Source organism: Cydia amplana, chromosome 8 (genome assembly GCF_948474715.1).
Source record: "Cydia amplana chromosome 8, ilCydAmpl1.1, whole genome shotgun sequence".
In the NCBI taxonomy this organism is placed as follows: domain Eukaryota; kingdom Metazoa; phylum Arthropoda; class Insecta; order Lepidoptera; family Tortricidae; genus Cydia; species Cydia amplana.
Genome location: NC_086076.1, coordinates 14,837,320 through 14,855,962, shown reverse-complemented (window position 1 = coordinate 14,855,962; position 18,643 = coordinate 14,837,320). Strand labels below are relative to the sequence as shown.

Genomic DNA, 18,643 nt, shown 5'->3' with positions numbered 1-18,643 from the left:
CCGTTGACTCCACATCATGGCGGTTTGAACGCCTTAATAAGGTATTATTTCGCCAATTACACTTACAGGAGACGAAACAGACATTACTTAAGTAAAATGAACTTGCAGATTTTAGGAGGCAGGTAACTAAATTATTTCATTTTTTTTATTAGTTCATTAGTTTTATGGATATTTATAGTATTATACCTGCTTACCTATATTAAATTAAAAGCTTTATAAATCATAACATAAACCTAGCAACAGTTTAAAGTGAAAAACTAAATAAGAAAATTAAATTTGACCGCGAACGAAGAAACAGCAATTAAACGAAATTTTCTTAATTAAAGTTTTCTGTACACAAGACAGGGTTGTTGTGACAGAGTTCACTTCAAGATAACAGGACTTCATTTTATTAAAGTTACATTTTAGTCTAAACTTGTTAGTTCCCCAGCCACGCCACACATAGGTACCCACGCGTAGGTAGACGCGCTTGGTTTGCGACCCTGAGTGCCGCAAAAATCGAAAATTCATTCATAAATTACCTATCTGCCTGTCTATATATTTTCTATATCCGTGCGATAGAGAGGCAGATAACGAAATTTCGATTTTCCCTCCTAAAGCCAAAGTCTAAAAGCCAATTGCCATTGGCCAAGCTAGTATTAATGTGCACCAGACCATTCAATTCTGTCACCGTGAAAGCGTTCGCTAAATTTTGAGTGACTGATGTTGATCAGTCCGCTAATTGTGTTTGATGCATGCAACTGATTTCATCATCATCACAACGAAGTTATATCCATAGGTACTAATCCATACTATCCATATCCATAGTATCGATTGGAGAGTTCGTAGTATCGGTTGATGCTTAATATAATATTATAAATGCGAAAGTGTGTCTGTCTGTCTGTTACCTCTTCACGCTTAAACCGCTGAACGGATTTAGTTTAAATTTGGCATAGAGATAGTTTGAGTCCCGGGGAAGAACATAGGATAGTTTTTATGTTGGAAGTCATCCCTAAAAGGGTGAAAAAGGGGGTGGAAATGAGAAAATTAACGAATTGTCTGTTAATTGATGTAAGCAATGCTCAAATTGAATGATTGCTATTACACTTTATCCAGGCGGTAAACTAACTCTAGCTGATGTTATTGATTCTACGCAGACGAAGTCGCGGGCAAAAGCTAGTACTATAATAGTCGATGAAGTATACGTCAGAGTATGTTAACTGGGCTATAACCGCGAAAATTGAAGTTCGCAAATTGCAGGCATTTTTCCCTGTCACTCTAATTACGCCTTCATTGGAGTAAAAGAGAAAGATCGCCGCAATGTGCGAAAACCGTTATTCGTCATAACGCATATGCGTCATAACGCAATACTATTCATTTGGGGTCATTAAGGTAAAGGGCCCCTGTTTCGGCAGGTTAAGGCTCTTGAGAGTTTGTATATTACCAAGCATTTTTTTTAAATATTACTAAGCATATCAACACCTTGAAAGCTTTTGAGTAAGTTATATTAGTTCTTTGTTAGTAATTTAATGTATAAACTATAGAGTTTTAGTTGAAACTTTTTTTTATATGAATTTTTTCGTGAACCTCTTATTTGGCTCCCATTTCGTGATACAAATTTAGCTCAGCTCCTAAGTTCGTGAATTCGTGTCCCCTGTTTCGTAATAAAGTTTTCTTAGAGTAATAGGTGATAATTTGCTGATAATCATTTTAAATTACCTACTTACGAGTAATTGTAAGGTCAAATTAAAAATAATATTGAAAAAAAAAAAAATTGAGAGCTAAGTAGCTTAAAGCTTTTTGTACTCGTCGACTTTAATGGTTGAATTAAGACTTCGTAAACCATATGGGTACTTTAATACTTGATTAAAAGCCGAAACTATATAAATAAAAAATTAAAAAAAAAACTTTTTTTTACCAAATATATTTTTTTTACAAAAAAAATATTAACTATCTTATACGTTAAATATAAACATACACAAAAATAAATAAAATAAATTGAATTATAAATAAAATTGTGCTAGTAGTTAATATGAGAAATTGAGAATATACGTGGAATATACCTTAAAAATTTAAACTCGGGTCACATTCAAACTCGTTTTATGAGAATTCTAGTGAAAAAAACATATACCGAATTTCGCTCATACGAAACTTCATGAAATACATTAATTGTTTTCTAATTTATTTTTTTAATTATCTTCGTTGTTATATTTAAAAACAAGCACTCAAAATGTATCTAGAAAATCCTTGATTCGTTAGTGGCACGAAACACGAAAAATATAATGACCGCTATTTCGGGGGTCGATTTATTGCAATTTTAAGGTATTTCTATGCATATATTCAATCTTTTTTCTTATCAAATCAATTACTAAGGAACCCACAGAAACACTCCTAAAAACTTTTTTTCGAATGGGTTTAGCTTTTCCTTCCTATAAGCTTAACAAGTGAGAGCGCACACCTTACGCCTAAAAAAAGTGCACGCATACAACACAGCTGTTCGCGGCCGTCTGACAGTTTCGACCGTCGTATTACTCTCAATTTAATCACTAAAATATTGGTTATTATTTTATTGAAGAGATTAAATAATACAGATTTTTTTCATATGTATAATTTGAATAAAAAATATTTGTATTCCTTATTATTTGCGCCAGAAACAAAACTAACGAAATAACGTACTAACACGAACTTGGGGCCCTTTACCTTATCCCAAGAAAAATCTTAGCAGCGCATAGCAATTTTTGTTTAGTAAGTATACAAAACGCACACTAGATGGCGCTGTAGAGTCGAGTGAAAAACCTGAATCGCGCTATAAGATTTTTCTTGGGATAATGACCCCAAATTCATGAAATTGGTGTTAAGTAAAAATCCTGAATCACGCTACCAAGGTTTTTCTTGGAATTATTAATAATAATAGCCCCAAGAAAAATCTTAGTAGCGCGATTCTGGATTTTTACTGCATAGTACAGCGCCATCTAGTGCGCGTTTCATAAACTAAACACAAATTTCATTAATTTGGGGTAATTATCCCAAGAAAAATCTTCATAGCGTGATTCAGGTTTTTCACTGCACTGTACAGCGCCACCTAGTGTGCGGTTTGATAACTAACCAAAAATTGCTTGAACCTGGGGTCATTATTTTAAGAAAAATCTTAATAGCGCGATTCAGGATTTTTACTAAACTTTATAGCGCCATCTATCGTCCAATTCGTATACCTACTAATCTTTACTACTGACTACTTGATAGCTGATGCTTATGATTATGATGCCAAATCAAACAAACAAATTGGCTTACAAATTGACAATTGCAGGAATTAGGTACCTACAATTAAATGAGCTGGTGAAAGTCTAAAGTGCTCTCGAGTTATCAGGGTCCGTATTTAGCCACCAACAAGTAATTCAAAACTAACTTATGTTCGCTTTATGTGTGTATGTATTTAGTTATGCGATAGTGCCTGCAGGCATGCAATCAATACGTTTACAATGCAATTAATTTACTTAATAAATTAATGCAAATAACGCCGTTAGCGCCTTTGATAATTGGCTCACTGCACATACAGCACCTTAACTTTTTAATACAAAGTTTATTTTCGCTCAATAGAGGGTATTACTGCAATGTTCTGCCGCCAGAGTTCAGAACTAGCAGCCATCGTAAACCATAGAGTAACTTTATACTTACTGGGGGCCGATTTTTGAATTTCGATCGCTCGATTTCGTCACTCGAAAATCGGTGGAAAACGGCGAAATGCTAATTTTTGAAATACGAGCGATCGAAATTTGGAATCTATTGGTATTGACCACTCGATTTTAATTCTATTAGTAGAATTTAAATGCCTAGTAGTGGAGATATTATTTAAAGAAATACACGAAATCGAGTGGTCGACATTCAAAAATCGGCCCCCTGAGGTTAGATAACAAAATTTCGACACTCGTGCACTCTCGTTTGCAGTAGACCCTCAGATTTTGAGGGATTATAGAGTGGCGTCCCCTACGCAGAGTTTCACGTAATATTCCCTATTGCTGTAACCATCCATAGTCTGTGCGGAAAGAGAAGAGTCGTGGAATGTACGAGTATGGGGCCCAATACATTCTACGAATCTTCTATTTCCGAACATACTCTATTATTATTTTTTTACCTTTACCTAGGTATTGCTTGTTGGTAAGAGAAAACATCAGAAGGAAACCGGACTAATACCAATAAGGTCCCTTTCCTCTCAAGTGGAAGATGTAGCTTTCGTAAAAAAAATAGAATAAAACAAAATAAATAAGAAGCGCTCATTTTTATTTATTTTTTATAACATAGTCAAAATGTAAATTTTGTAAAGTTTTGAATAAAATATGTAACAATATTACATTAACGTAAATATATTAAATATAGTTTTACGATAAAATTACTTAATAGACTTATAAATATTCGTTCTATAATATTTATTTAAGATTCTTATAATATCTATTATATTTCACTAAGGCATTTGTGGCCAACGGGAGTACATGCAACGAAGAGGTAAATGCTCCTATTCTAGAAATAAAATTAATAAGATGGGAACTGTTGGAAGCAATGTCACCATGTGCGCTATTTGTTTGTAATACTAGAGTAGGCGCATTTCCCTTAAGGCTGAAATTACTTCGATCGACCTTAATTTAAAAAAATAGTAAACTTATTTAAAATTTGACATTTCAAGATGAAATTGAAACGAGAAACAAGAACATTCAACACTAAACAAAATAATTCGACATTTAAATTACCTGATAATCTTTTAACAACTACCAAAATAATGTAATTACATTAGTAATTACTAATTAGCAATAAGTTACGCAATAACATTTTACTAAATTATTTTGCAATATTAGTTTGGCACAAACTAACAGAGGCAATTCTGTAAGTTTCCTGCCCAGTAATTTTTTTTTAGACAAAATAATAATATCAATAAATAATTTTATATTTGTAATAAAGTCTATTTTTTTATTCCGTAGACTGAAATGACATTTCTTAGTATGAACATCATGTGTCATCTCATACTATGAAATGTCATTTTAGTCTACCGAATAAAAAAATAGATTTTAGTTTGTAATAAAATTCGAAATAGTAGTTTAGTCTCAAATAACAACAACATTGCATAAAAATATATAGAAACACAAATACTCCCTCAAAAATAGGCCCCTGAAATAAAATGGGTATATGGAAAAGGAAATAATGTGGCTTATAATTATTTTCTACCTTAAACAGGTCCTGAATTTGCTTCATTTCAAAATGAAACAATAAAATTAACCCTTTGAGCCAAGGCTAAACAAATAAATAATAAATAAGGTATCTAAATAGAACTAAATGAAATCTTACATACTATTTGGGGTAATAAAGTATTTTCTCACTGTTTTCGTGTAGCTCTTATCCTGACTGTTTCTCAATACTGGTCATACTAATTTTAAGCACTTAATTTATAAACGATACACGTTACTTACTCCTAATAATATCACAAACTTGTTGTGAGTTTCAAAAGTTAATTCCACTTTTGAGAACTAATAAAATATAATTTAGTTATTTGACATCGACTACGTATAGGCACACTTAGTTACATTAAAACATAAATGTATCATTAAATAGGGCGACTATGACCTCAAAAAGTTTCAGCTGTATGCTTGAAAGTTGAAAAAAGCCTCGAAAAAGGCATGCGTAAATTTATTTTTTTCGCTTATGTTGCCAATACTGAAGTTCTGGATTCTTTAAAAAACGCGCAAGACAAGCGGCCGAAGCCTAGAGCCAATAAATTCATTAGCTCTATGTTCAGCTTGATTAAGCTTAATACAGCTGCTTCCATATCTATTTGATATTCTTAAAAATCCCAATTTTTTAAGGTCACCCCATTTTGCGATACTAACTTTCATTGGAGATTAATAATTAGCACCAATTACAAACCAGAAAATTTTCATTGTTTTGTTATTTACACCTCACATTTTGTTTCTAAAGTTACTCCCAACATTCAGTTTAAGCTAAAACTGAAAAAATCTAGTTAGAAATAATGAAATAAAGTGACTGTTTCCATAAATTAAAAACAATATAACAATAAATCTGTCTTAGTCTAAACATTTAAAAGGCTAATAAATGATAAATTTCAATTAAAGGTATCGGATTATCCCAATTTTTCGCCAAATGTTATGTAAAATTGCTTACGCTAACATAAAGTGTCTTCCGATAAATGTAGGACGGCAAATTTCTTTTTTAAAAGGCACGTTTATTTTACTAAACTCTGAATACAACTACATAACTTTAAGGCACAATTGAATCCTTAGTAACCACCATAAATAACTCACTGACATTACATATTTAAATATCGTTTGGAATTAAATCTAAAATCTTAAATAAGACATTCTCTACATAACGTAGATTACGATTTAGCATAAACATTTTGTAGTGTACTTTATCCTTTATTAACTTGCATTAGTAAAATTTAATTTCTTTGTCCATGGCTGGACCACATGTGCTCTTTAAACGTCTCTCGCATTGTAAAAGACCTGGGGCAAAGATAACAGCAAAGACGATTGGTTAAGTCAGAGTGCATAAGTCTGACATGGTATTTTAGCGCAGATTGGTTAGAATACTTCATGCCGCAATGTGGACAGTCACCGCAGATAGCGGCATGGTTTGACTGGTGGGAGACTCCCTGTGAAGTTGAAGCACCTACTGATAATCCGGTGACACTTGACATGCCTGCCAGTAATAGTAACGCTTGAGATTGTTCCTGTGAGAATGTGTTTTCTGCATCTGTACTGTCTTGCTGCTCCGAGAGCAATATTTCCGGTTCATACTCAATATCTGACTTCGGTGATTGTTTTTCAGGTTTCACTAAAAAGTCCTCTCCAGACACTACTTTTAGAGGGCTCTTTGCTGCAGGATTGGTTGTTGGAGATTCATTATTTGCGTCCTTACTTCGCGACACACACATATCTGCTATGTTTGACACTTTCTTGGTTGTTGTATTATTGTTGGCACTGATATCACTTTTAGATGGGTTAATTCCTGAAATAAGAAAAAAGTATGTTTTAAAATAGGGTAAATAAATTGTTCAATGTCAAATTGTCAAAATACACTATTATAATTTAATATTAACTGCATGTTTTACCAAAAAACTACAACTAATGTTTATCATAATGAGCTAGGTACTTTGATGTAGAATAAGGTAATGAAATCTGTTTTGCCTATTTACTTAGTTACTCTTGCCAATCATATTACAATGTAACTTGCCTCTTATTTGTTTTGCATGCCTCTTGATAATTCACAAACACAGTTTTACACCATTTAGTGTTTATATATCATTAAGTTACAACCAAAACTCAGTAATTACTATAACAAATTTAGAGCAATAGTGAACCATACTATTAAGAAAACAAGGTTGATATTTAACCCCCAATGCAATAGGAGGGGTGTTTGTTTAATTATTATTATGCAATTAGTGAGTTTTGTTTGTCATCTGAGGAATAGTAAGTAATTAATACTTTACAATATTAAGGTTTTATGTGAAGTTTATGTTACAATATTTTTTAAAGAACTTCGAGGATAGATAAATCAGAACATTCAGAACCCCAAACCTAAATAACCTCTAGCCACCCAGAGACCTATAAAAATGTCTCCTGTTCCATTCTAATTTGAACTTTGTGTTGACAAAATAAAATTTCATTTTGCTTGGCAAGATTTGACGTATGGGCGGCTAGAGGATAAAGATAGTTTGCATTTCAGGGACTTTTTCTGCACCCTACCCATACCACATGGGATTGATTAATTTATTAGATTGATCATTCATGGGTTCAAACCAATATTTACCTTGTAACAAGGACCTGGCAAGCATACTGTTTTCGTAATCTGGAAGACTGTCATCATTTTCCGAGTTATTTGTGGGCACCGAGATGGGTGAATTGTTGTCATCAATCTGCTCTGTTTTTATTGATAAAGGAATGTTGTCACCTTGAGCCTGAAACGAAATAAAGAATTTTATTTTAGTATAATTCTATCTATTTTAGTATTTTAGTATATCCATGGCTTTGCCTGTGTGGGATTTTTCTGTCATATCTCATTTCTCCCCAGATAATTTAGAATTGATACAAATTAAACATAACCTAGGCCCAAGGTCCTACCCATAGTACTTTATTAACTTTCTTATACAGACCCAGCTCCTACAACAATTGTGTAGTCATAGCGTACCACGGTCCTACCAGTAGGGCTTAATAGAAAACCCATCATTTTGTTTTCAAATTTTGCGCTTATCGAAATTGGCGTGTACGAACTTCTAAAGGACTGTTTTGTTTTGTCTGTGAGCCCTTTAACAAGTTCGTAAAAAAAATCAAAGTGCTGTACAAGGTGCTGTATAAGTACAATAACATTAAAAAAAGTCTTTTAAGTACTTGGGTCTGAACAAGTATAAAACAATAGTACTAGCAGGTAGGACTACGGGCCGTACTGACTACATACTCAATTTTTCGTTGGGCCTTAGGAGGATAAATGTTTTTTGTTGTAAAATATGAAATTGTGTATGAAGACTTGTGAGTGAACATATATATTAATATAAATAAGTGTTTTGGTCTTATTTGGTCTACAGTAAAACAAATTATAAACATAATCAGAAAATTTAAAGAAATAAAGTCTTCCACAAAATATGTAAGTGTAGATAATGTGAAAAATAAATACCTGATTCAGTTTAGAGGTTTTCCCATTAGCCATGATGGGTTCTGGACAGTTTTCAGGTTTCTTCTCAACTTTTTTCTCAGCTACAAAAACCGGATTATCTACCATTAAATGTGATAGATTACTCTTATTGTAAATATCACAAGTTTCTAATAATTTACTCTTTTTGTGACTCTCTCCAATATCATTCGGTTTATCAGATGTACTGCTCCTCCTTTTCTTTAGAGCGGGGATTTTTACTTCTTTGCTTGAAGCTCCAAATGGTGTTTTTGAAGATATTGTTAGTTGTGTATAAAGTTTGTTTGATGTATTTGGAGATATAAAGTTTTCTTTCTGTAAAAAAACAAGCACAATTAAAAAAATATTATTTTATTTCCAATTTATGCTTTTATCTTGTACTGAAGCAAAAAAAACATAGTAAAACTATTTCTTAACGCCTTGGTTTCCACTAATGCAATATTGGATCAGCAAAAAGAATGAAAATTCAATTCCAAATTCAAAACTTTAAGGCTTGTTGGCTGGCAAAACCCTGCGAGTTGAGGGTTTAAGTTGATTTTTAATAATTACTATCTCTGGGTAGCAATAATTACCTGTTGTGTTACTCCAGTCAATCCTTTAACTTGCAGCAGGGCTGCCGTATGGAGGAATGAAGACAACTTGCTCTCTTCTATGAACACTTCTCCCTGGTACATGTATGAGAGCAAGCTGACGATGTCATCGGCAGATACATCTTTGAGAATGATCACAGGATGCTGACATGGATTTTCCTGAAATAGTATAATTGTTTGTTATGAAAAACAGTAACAGAATAAAAAATTACCTGCTAAATGATTGAAAGTATTAGTAGCGTTTTAAAGATGTAGGTGAAAATATTTAAAAAATGAATATCTTTAATTGAAAGGTCAATAAAATAAGAAGGTAAACAAATAGTTATGTTCATTGAAATTGCATCATGGCAGTAGCTACAAAGTCCTTGGAAAACATACTTTTACATCAGAGGAGCCGTACAAACTAAACTCCAAGGTTGTTAATGTAGCGAGTCATTCACCTTGAACACATTCCTGAAGTACGGACTGCAGGCTGACAGTATAACTTTATGAGCCTTGATATTTCTTCCTTCACATGTAAGTGTCACGTCGACCAAATCCTCAGAACACTTCAATGAGTCCAATGCACTCACTATATTGGTCTGGAAATTGTTCCAACGTAAACAAAACTGATCTGCCATGGTTACGTTTTTAGAAAATACTCCGCGCTTGCTGACCACCTTTATTTTGACACACGGCAATATGATTGTTTTTTTAGAAAGGACACTTTACTACATTTTGTCTCATCAGAAACACACATTACAATAGTCCTAATTAAACTTTCACTCACAACTGTAACTTTTCGATTCAACTATTTGTTATCGGTCGTATGAAATGCACAAAAATGCAATGAATGACCTCCATTGATTCTTTCACTCGAGGGCGCGCGCGTATCGTGTGTGTTGGTTGCCCTCTATTTAAAAACTGTTTAAGCTAATGAAAAAAATGCAGATACACTATCAAGAGATGATCAAGAGTCTTAGGTTGGTCAAACTGTAAAGACAAATTTTCTTATCTGTGGTTCAAAAAAGAGTCGTTCTCTTTCTCTTTCTAGAAAACAAATTTGAGAATAGTTATTTTCGATACAAGTGCGATTTCCTCTTTTTCGCACACATCGAAAATAACTATTTTGAAACTCCTGTCCAAAGAGAATATAATCACTATGTTTTAAGAGACGGGACTTCCATACTAGCGATTTGAATCAATTTTTCCAGTCTGTGTATGTTTGGTTCTCCAATCATTACCAACATGTACGACAAAGAACTGTCAAAGAACAATACTACCAACATAACAGACTTAAATAGTGTAGCATCCTACACGTTTGCGTATTTTATCGATATCGATAAAAAAATATCAATATCGATAAAATGGGGATGGTTGAAAAACATAGGCTCCTGTCAACAAATTTCGTACTCAGGTTAGGATCGAGTCCACATTTAAGTCGTACGTTATTTATATAGTGTTCTTTGAGTGGACTGATACATGGTTGGACTTAAATGTGGACCAGAAATATTTTGGAGGATGGAGCAAAATGACACATGTTTTTTTATTAAAAGCTTATTTTTTTCGAAATGGTATCTTGGTCTCCGCATACAAATTCTAATGCATGTAATTTTTCTTCCCAGGTCTTCGTTCCCTAATTAATTTGTCCCACTGCTTGCACCTGAAAACATACAGAAAACATCTAAATGTGTTATATAATTACAGTTTGCCAGGAAAATGTAGCGTGAAAGGGAGATTCTAAAAATAGGAAATTATGTGAGTAGGTATAATGGCAAAAGGAAAATTTCCTGCAAGGAAGATATGCACCTGGGAAAATTTTCATGTGCATGTGTTATTTTAAACATCAAACGTCTTTGAAATTATGACGTATAAATAACACTTGAACCGCGTGGGCTATCAAAATCGCTGCAGACTTTTCTTGGCCAAACTCTATCAGGAAATTTCACTCATATTACTAATATTATTTACATTGATAAACAAATAAAGCTGCAGTTATCGATACTTGTAGTACATCCCTAGTTGACAATGAAAATGGATATGAAATATCTTATTTTCAATGTGTTTATAGCCTGCTACACCAAAATAAGGCTAAAAGTATACAGAAATACTTACCGGTCTTTATCTAACGGAAATTTCGCCATGAACTTTAATTTTTTGGGAACATCGCGAGTGTAGCGATTGCCACATATTTCGCATTTAAAGACCTTGATTTTCGGTGGCATTTACACAACATCTATGGAGTCACTATATGTTTTTATCGCATTTGATTGTATTTGAAAATGGTAAATGTTTTTGAAAATTAAAGTCCAAAAAATACACGAATAACACATGCAAGGCGCCATGACACATCCATGACAAGTAAAGCAATATGGCTGACAGTTGACTTGACAGCTAAATAAAATAGCACAGGTTGTTTTATTTTGTTTTTTTTTGCTATGGTCAGGTCACCAACTTCCATACAAAAAATTTTTTTGTTCCTAGTTGCGTCAGCCTGCTTCTGTCTACTTGACAGCTGGTACTTGACGCATTGAAAAACAGAGCAACGCGGTAGTCGCGGTAACCGGTAACTACGTTCTGCGGTTCTGCAAACAAAACAAGAAGCCAATTCGATCATCATTACAGAGCTATTTCTTTGTATAGAAAACACGAATAACATCCTTTGTTCCAAATAACATTAAGTGGCATTACTAGTGACAAAAGTCTAAGGCAGTTGTATTGAAATGGCTAACGATCCCGAAAGGTTTGATACGATGCTGCTAGCGATGGCTCAGCAGCACGAGGGCGGTGTCAAAGACGTAAGTTATATGTTGTTTTATCTACTTTTATTATTTACTTGCTGAACTTGAGTCTAGAAGCTTGACCTAAAAGTCCTAAACCAAAGTCGTTGAGGTTAGGAACAGTGACTGGTAAATTATCTATTTCTAATGAGATCTTCATATCGTTCTATACTAGTACTCTTCTAGTTTTTAATGTATTTGTTTTTTTTTCACTATCACTTAATTGAGAACATCATATTTTGAAGCAGTAGACCAGTGGTTCCTAACCTGGGGGTAAAACTGGTATTTTACGGGGGTAATAAGCTAACCTAATATAACAATACAACAAACGTACACGTTTTATTTTTTTATTACCATTGGGAGGAGGGGTAAAATCAGGTTCCCTAGTTAGTCATAGGGGTGACCGAACTGAAAAGGTTAGGAACCACTGCAGTAGACTTTACCAACCATCTTCTATCCTTGATCCATGAAGTTGCCTCAATTTTAATAGAGAGTCTATTCAAATATATTTGGAACTTCAGTAACTGTAATCATAATATGATTACAGTTAATTTAATATTATTAAATTCGACAAACACTTGAATTCTGACTATGTGAAGATATGAGAATGAATATGGGCCAATTTATTTAAAGTTGTCCCCTACACTTTTTTCCAAAATTGGGATTTTTTATGTTATTTCTACTCAGAATCATGAGCTCTTTTGATCCTAATAGGAGAAAAAAAGTGTCCCAAGAGTTCCATACATTTTTCTATCTTTCCATTCCGAAACCGCCATACAATGTCTATGAAAAATGGTAATGGAATACTTTTTTCTCCTATTAGGATAGAAAGAGCTCGTGCTTCTGAGTACAAATAACATAGAAATTAACAAATTAAAAAAAAAAGTGTAGGGGACAACTTTAAATAAAATGGCCCATATGGACCAGTTGCAGACAAACTGATCAAAGTCACTCGGTGGAGAACTATGAAACTTCCCAATCCCATACTCTAAAATTTTGCAAATGTTTTAACTATGACAATTAATTTGGTGCAACCAACCTCAGAAACTTTATTAATTTATATTTTTATCTGCTGAATAGTCAAACATAATCATTGTGTAAATATCATGAATATTTCCAGCTCCTTCAAACCATTGTCAGTTTCCTTTCAAGAAAAACTGACTTCTTTACTGGAGGAAAAGATGGGGAATGGGAAAAGGTAAGAGATTCAAATCTAGGTATTACTTATAAAGCCACTATAGTTTGCTAAATACCACTTTAGCTCCTTCAGCTTAATATTCTAGTAATAATTTGATTGAAACAAGCAATTAAGATATTAACTCACATTTATAGACGGGTCTAACGCTAAATTTATTCAATTACCTTTATATACCGACATTTCGACACAGGTTTCACTGGTCATGGTCGTGGCCAACTGATGTCCCAGCAAAATGTCAAAACAGAGATTTGTGCAATAAAGATGATAGTCTGTGCGGAAAGAGAAGAGTCGTGAAATGTAGGGGCCCATACATTCTACAACTGTTCTCTTTCCGCACAGACCCTATAGGGAAAGCCCTAAAGTAAAAGAAAAAATATCCATTATTGCAAGCTCACAATGTCCAATAAGCAAAGGTGAACACACTGAAAATGGCATTTTTTAATGTTTCTATTTGTCTATTCAATAAATGTTTTAATACAGAGGTTTAATAATAACAGCACCAATATTCTAATTTTTTTATCAAATGCTAAATACAAGGTTAAATAATTTCAGGTGGTCAAAGATACATTCTACGCCCATGCAACAAAAGCTAAGGAGGCAGCAGATAAAATCAAGAAAGAAAAAGAGGAAGAAGCGAAGAGACTGAAAGATATACAGGCAAAGAAAGAGAAAGAGCGTCTTGTACAAGATTTCGAGCCAGCTAAGATTGTGGAGCTGACTGAACAAGAGGCTGATAAAATGCAAGCCGATATAGATTTGGAAAAGAACAGTGAGTGTGTTATTTATTATAGTCAAAAACACATTTATTGAGCAAGATGTGTAGAGTCTGTTCGAAAAGAGAAGAGTCGTATGTATTGGGCCTCATACATTCCACGAATCTTCTCTTTCCGCTCAAACTCTTAAGATAATTTCGTGCTTCAAATTTGACGGCTAAATGAGATAGCGCTGTACAGCAACATGTATTATGTGGTCACACTGATTGAAAAATTGTTGTTGGACAATTCAGTAACCAGAAAACATATGGCTCAGTTTCAGCTGTAAAAGTAGCGGCACGTTTTATTCTTCGAATTTACCTCTGTATTACATTCAACAACTTTTTGTTAAATATATGATTCCCACAGAGCGCATTTTCAATGTGTGTATGGCACCGAGAGTCCGACCGGAGCCGTCCGCGAGGAGCCGACGGGCTTGCGGCCGTACAAATGTGAAATGCGCGCCGATTCCGCCCGTTGGTGGGAATCATATAAACTATTAACTATTAAATCATATTAACTATTAAGTTAACAAAGTATAATTTACGTAGATCTCTCAAACAACTTGTAACAGAAATAAGAATTGATGCAAATGTTTTGTCAAACTTTTTAAGTGACATGAAATTTTAGAAAACTTAGTGTTGCAGAAAAGGGGGTAATGTCCTAATTGTTTGAGGATTTTTTTTTTACTAAGGAACAGTGAAACCTGCAAAATAGTTTGGGAACCTCAGCTAAATTAGCTAATAAACCATGCTTTAATGAATCTTTATTATGTTCCTTTAGGTCTTCTGTATAATTTTTAAACTATGTATGTGAGCGGTTCTCAATCTTTTTTTTGACGGAACCCTTTTGGAAAGCGAAATACTTGATGGAACCCTACAATAAAACAATAGTTTTTAGAATTGTATTTTTTTATTAATAAGCATAATAATTATGCTTATTTTATTATTCTAAATTCTTGCGGAACCCCTGCAGGGGTGTCGCGGAACCCTAGGGTTCCGCGGAACACACTTTGAGAATGGCTGATATATGTAATTTAAAACCACAAATGAAAAAAGTAATTTATCAGCCCCAAAATCTATCATGCTGTAATTATTTTCTTTTCTAGAAACACAAGAGGTTGGAAGTGGCGATGGTGGTGAAAGCAGCACTGAAGCCGACAAACCTGCAGAAGAAGAAGATGACGACCCCAAAGAAAAAGGCAAGATTAAGCCTAACGCTGGCAACGGTTGTGATCTGGAGCACTACCGGTGGACGCAGACTTTGGAAGAGGTTGAGGTAAGTGCTATAAGCAGTGATCGGGGATTTCTATGCAACTTGGGGTGAATGACCTCAATCATTATGGTAGTATGGATATGCCGCGGGATTCCGGGATTCGTGTGCGATATAGGAGAGTGTTTTGGCATGTTACTGTTAATCAATTAACCATGCATTGCATATATTATTAATATTAATAATTGAAAATTTGAAATTGAAAAATTGAAAACTTAATAATTTTTTGAATAATATTTTTTTTTTAAATCATAACCAACACTGTTTTTTTACAGTCCTTTATTTTATAAACGAATTACCAACACCGAAATAGCGTTTACTTTTCGAACAGTTTTGTTCCTATCGCGGGCCAAGTGGCGTATCCATATTACCATTTCGACTTGATATCCCGCGGTGTGGCATAGAAATCCCTGATCACTGGCTATAAGCTTCTGTATGAGGATTGCCAATGTGTCAAGTGGTTGGAAACAATTTCAGATAGGCACCACGATAACTTTATTTGGCATTATAAAGAAATCCACAGAAGTATGCGGATTTTTATCAGGCGCTTTCTTCAGTAGAGTCTGTGCGGAAAGAGAAGAGTCGTGGAATGTTTTTTTTTTTTGTATCACTTGTGTGAGTCAATTGGTCCTCGCTAGAAATACGGGCGGCCGGTTGCTCTTTGTATAGAGGATATCTATGATGTGTCTAGTACTTAGGTGCATATTGCTGATTTGTTGGGGCAGGTCCCCGCAGTGAGTACGGGTGTCTTAAGTTTCCAGGTCTTCGCCGGGATTGGCGGTTTCTTGGTGTAGGTCAGGTAAGCGATTTTATTAATTCTTATTACAGGTTTTTAGGGTGTACAGACTCTATACTCATGAAATTTTCTAATATGTAACGGGCGGGACAGCAATATTATTACGCGTGTGAGATAGAGACAGGAAGAGGCGGGTTAATGTACGAAATTCTTTGTGCTTAGCGTCCTTACTTTAGTTAGCGTAACATATTAGGATTTAGATCTAAGCAAGCGCAATCGGTTATCTATTTCTCGTTCTAAATAGTAGGTACGTCCACTGAAACTAGATGTCGCTAGTAGATAGTGGGATGCCATAATAAATTGCAAAGTCTGCGAGTGGTATAAAATTAGCCTTTGAGGTGTTGAAAAAATACAAAAACTTTCAGGGATATATTCTGTTTAATTTTATCACAGTTCTTCCTTAATAGTATTTTACAATTATAGTAAAAGTATATTTTCTTGCTTTACTAAGTACTTATGTTACTTATAAAAGATGCAAATTTTCATGTGAAATAACGAAAATTTACAACTTTCCACTAATCCTTTTTCTCTAAAAGGCATCTGGGTTAAAACCTGGTTAAAAGTAATAGAATTAAAATAAAAGTTTGATACACCCTGAAACCTTTAGAAAAGATTAAGTACCTATGGTTCCTCAGGTGGCCTTGATTAAATAGAGAACAAAAGAACAATATAAAAACGCACTTCGTGTAACGTATCTAGGCACCACCAATGCCACTTTTCGTTTATTCGTGGACATTAACGCAACGACAAAGTCCACATTATTAGGCAAATATGCCTTAATTTGTATGAAATGACCTTAAGTTCTAGCTATGTAACTATCACTGAAATATTAACAAGATATGCTTAAGAAAAAGTTACCAAAATTCCTAAATACGGCGTTGTAATAACAACCTTTTCATAATAACCTTAAATTTCATACATTACTTGGTACCTTTTCGTTACGAGTAGAGGGTGTCTAAGCTAAGTCTACACATACTTGTCAGCGACAAAGTTTGGCAGTGCCACTTTAAAGACTTAGTAGCTAACTGTGCGCCAACTTGAACAGAACAAAGTGAGAGTGTCATTATAATCGTCATATTTTCATAGAAATTTGACATCAGTTATGACATTGCTACACTTTGTCATTGAAAATGCCATGCACAATTAGCTTGGTCCGACTCTAGAAATTTGATGTTTATGGTGGCACTTCAACACTTTTCAGAGTTAGCTTAGACGGACTCTACTATTCATTCATCCTAGTTTAAATTATAACAAGAAACCAACGTCAATCATCATTCACATCCCAATATATAAATTAACATCCATTACTTTAAATATGTATAACTAAATTGAACTAAATAAGTTACTGGATAATGATAATAGGTATATTGCACTAATAATTTATAACCAGTGTACAAATGCTAAAATTGCGCAAATACAGATTCCTCTTTTAACTCACATTTATAGACGGATCTAACAGAGGTAGTTGCACAAATCTCTGTTTTGACATTTTGCTGGGACATCAGTTAGCCGCGACCACGACTAGTGAAACCTGTGTCGAAACGTCGGTAAATAAAGGTAATTGAAAAAATTTCGCGTTAGACCCGTCTATAAATGTGAGTTAATATGTGTTCAAAACGCGAAAGTTTTAAATATTAGATTCCTCTTTGTCGCAAAAGTTGGTTCAAGATCAAAAATGTGAGTTGGTCTCAATCCATACAAAATGATTGATTTCGAGGTTCTGTTCTTAACTGTTCCCTCTTCTAAAATTGAAGCTACGCTATACCAAATTTGTCCTCTTAAGACGAAACCACAGCATCGCAACTTTGCACATTATATTAAAAATTAAATTCAATAATCTGAAATTTGCCATTACATAATTACCTACTTATATAAAAGTAAATGTATGAAAGTTTCTAACAAATTGTATAGAAGTATTCAGAATGCAGGAATGGTTTAATATATTGAATTGACATTCTAATTTTCAAGTATAGGTTTCCTATCTATATTCACTGGTTAAAAGCTTTGATTTAATTGGAGACTGAGCTAAATTCCCACCTAAACTTAAAATAAAAAACACGTGTGAATAACTTTTATGTAATGTGGGTCTAAAGTTCAGTTCCCCAAATACCCATCATTAGTTTTAAATTATATTAAATACACCATTTACAAGGTGGAAACACATACCCATACAAGATAACTCATGTATACTTATACAATCAATAAATTTAATCTGGGCCACAATTGTAGTATTTGTAGTTACTAAATAAATTCTAACCATTTATCCTTATTAACGGTATCGTCTTGGGTGGTCCCATTCGTTTTTCGTCAAGTTCTTAAATTAGTCCTATTCTGCTTTCGTCACGCATTCTACATTAAAAGCCACCGACGATTGTGACGAATGTAGAATGGGTGACGAAAGCAGAATAGGACTTATTTAAGAACTTGACGAAAACGAATGGGACGACCCAAGACGATACCCTATTAACATAGGAAAAAATACAAAACAATCTAAGCGAAGAAGATTGAACACATGATTGAATTTTGCGTTATTTTTTTAAGGATTAATATATATGTTTGGATAGACTATTATTATGTGGCAAATTTAGTCCACCGCGGCCCAGGGTTCT

At 33.9% G+C, this 18,643-nt stretch overlaps 2 protein-coding genes across 2 annotated transcripts in view; one reads left to right on the top strand and one right to left on the bottom strand.

Moving 5' to 3' along the window:
* Window positions 1-5,871: 5,871 nt before the first annotated feature.
* On the bottom strand, window positions 5,872-10,147 carry LOC134650091 (broad-complex core protein isoforms 1/2/3/4/5-like). The gene is made up of 5 exons (XM_063504921.1): window positions 9,698-10,147; window positions 9,240-9,416; window positions 8,653-8,982; window positions 7,792-7,939; window positions 5,872-6,990 (listed from the first exon to the last, which is right to left on the bottom strand). The coding sequence occupies exons 1-5, from the start codon at window positions 9,875-9,877 to the stop codon at window positions 6,422-6,424; spliced, it is 1,404 nt and encodes a 467-aa protein (XP_063360991.1). The 5' UTR covers window positions 9,878-10,147; the 3' UTR covers window positions 5,872-6,421.
* Window positions 10,148-11,808: 1,661 nt separating this feature from the next.
* Window positions 11,809-18,643, top strand: part of LOC134650090 (nuclear migration protein nudC) — a 47,731-nt gene continuing 40,896 nt past the window's right edge. Inside the window, exons 1-4 of the mRNA XM_063504920.1 lie at window positions 11,809-12,034; window positions 13,137-13,214; window positions 13,767-13,983; window positions 15,075-15,244. Coding sequence (XP_063360990.1) covers window positions 11,960-12,034; window positions 13,137-13,214; window positions 13,767-13,983; window positions 15,075-15,244 — 540 coding nt within the window. The 5' untranslated portion in view covers window positions 11,809-11,959. The remainder of the gene's footprint in view (window positions 12,035-13,136; window positions 13,215-13,766; window positions 13,984-15,074; window positions 15,245-18,643) is intronic.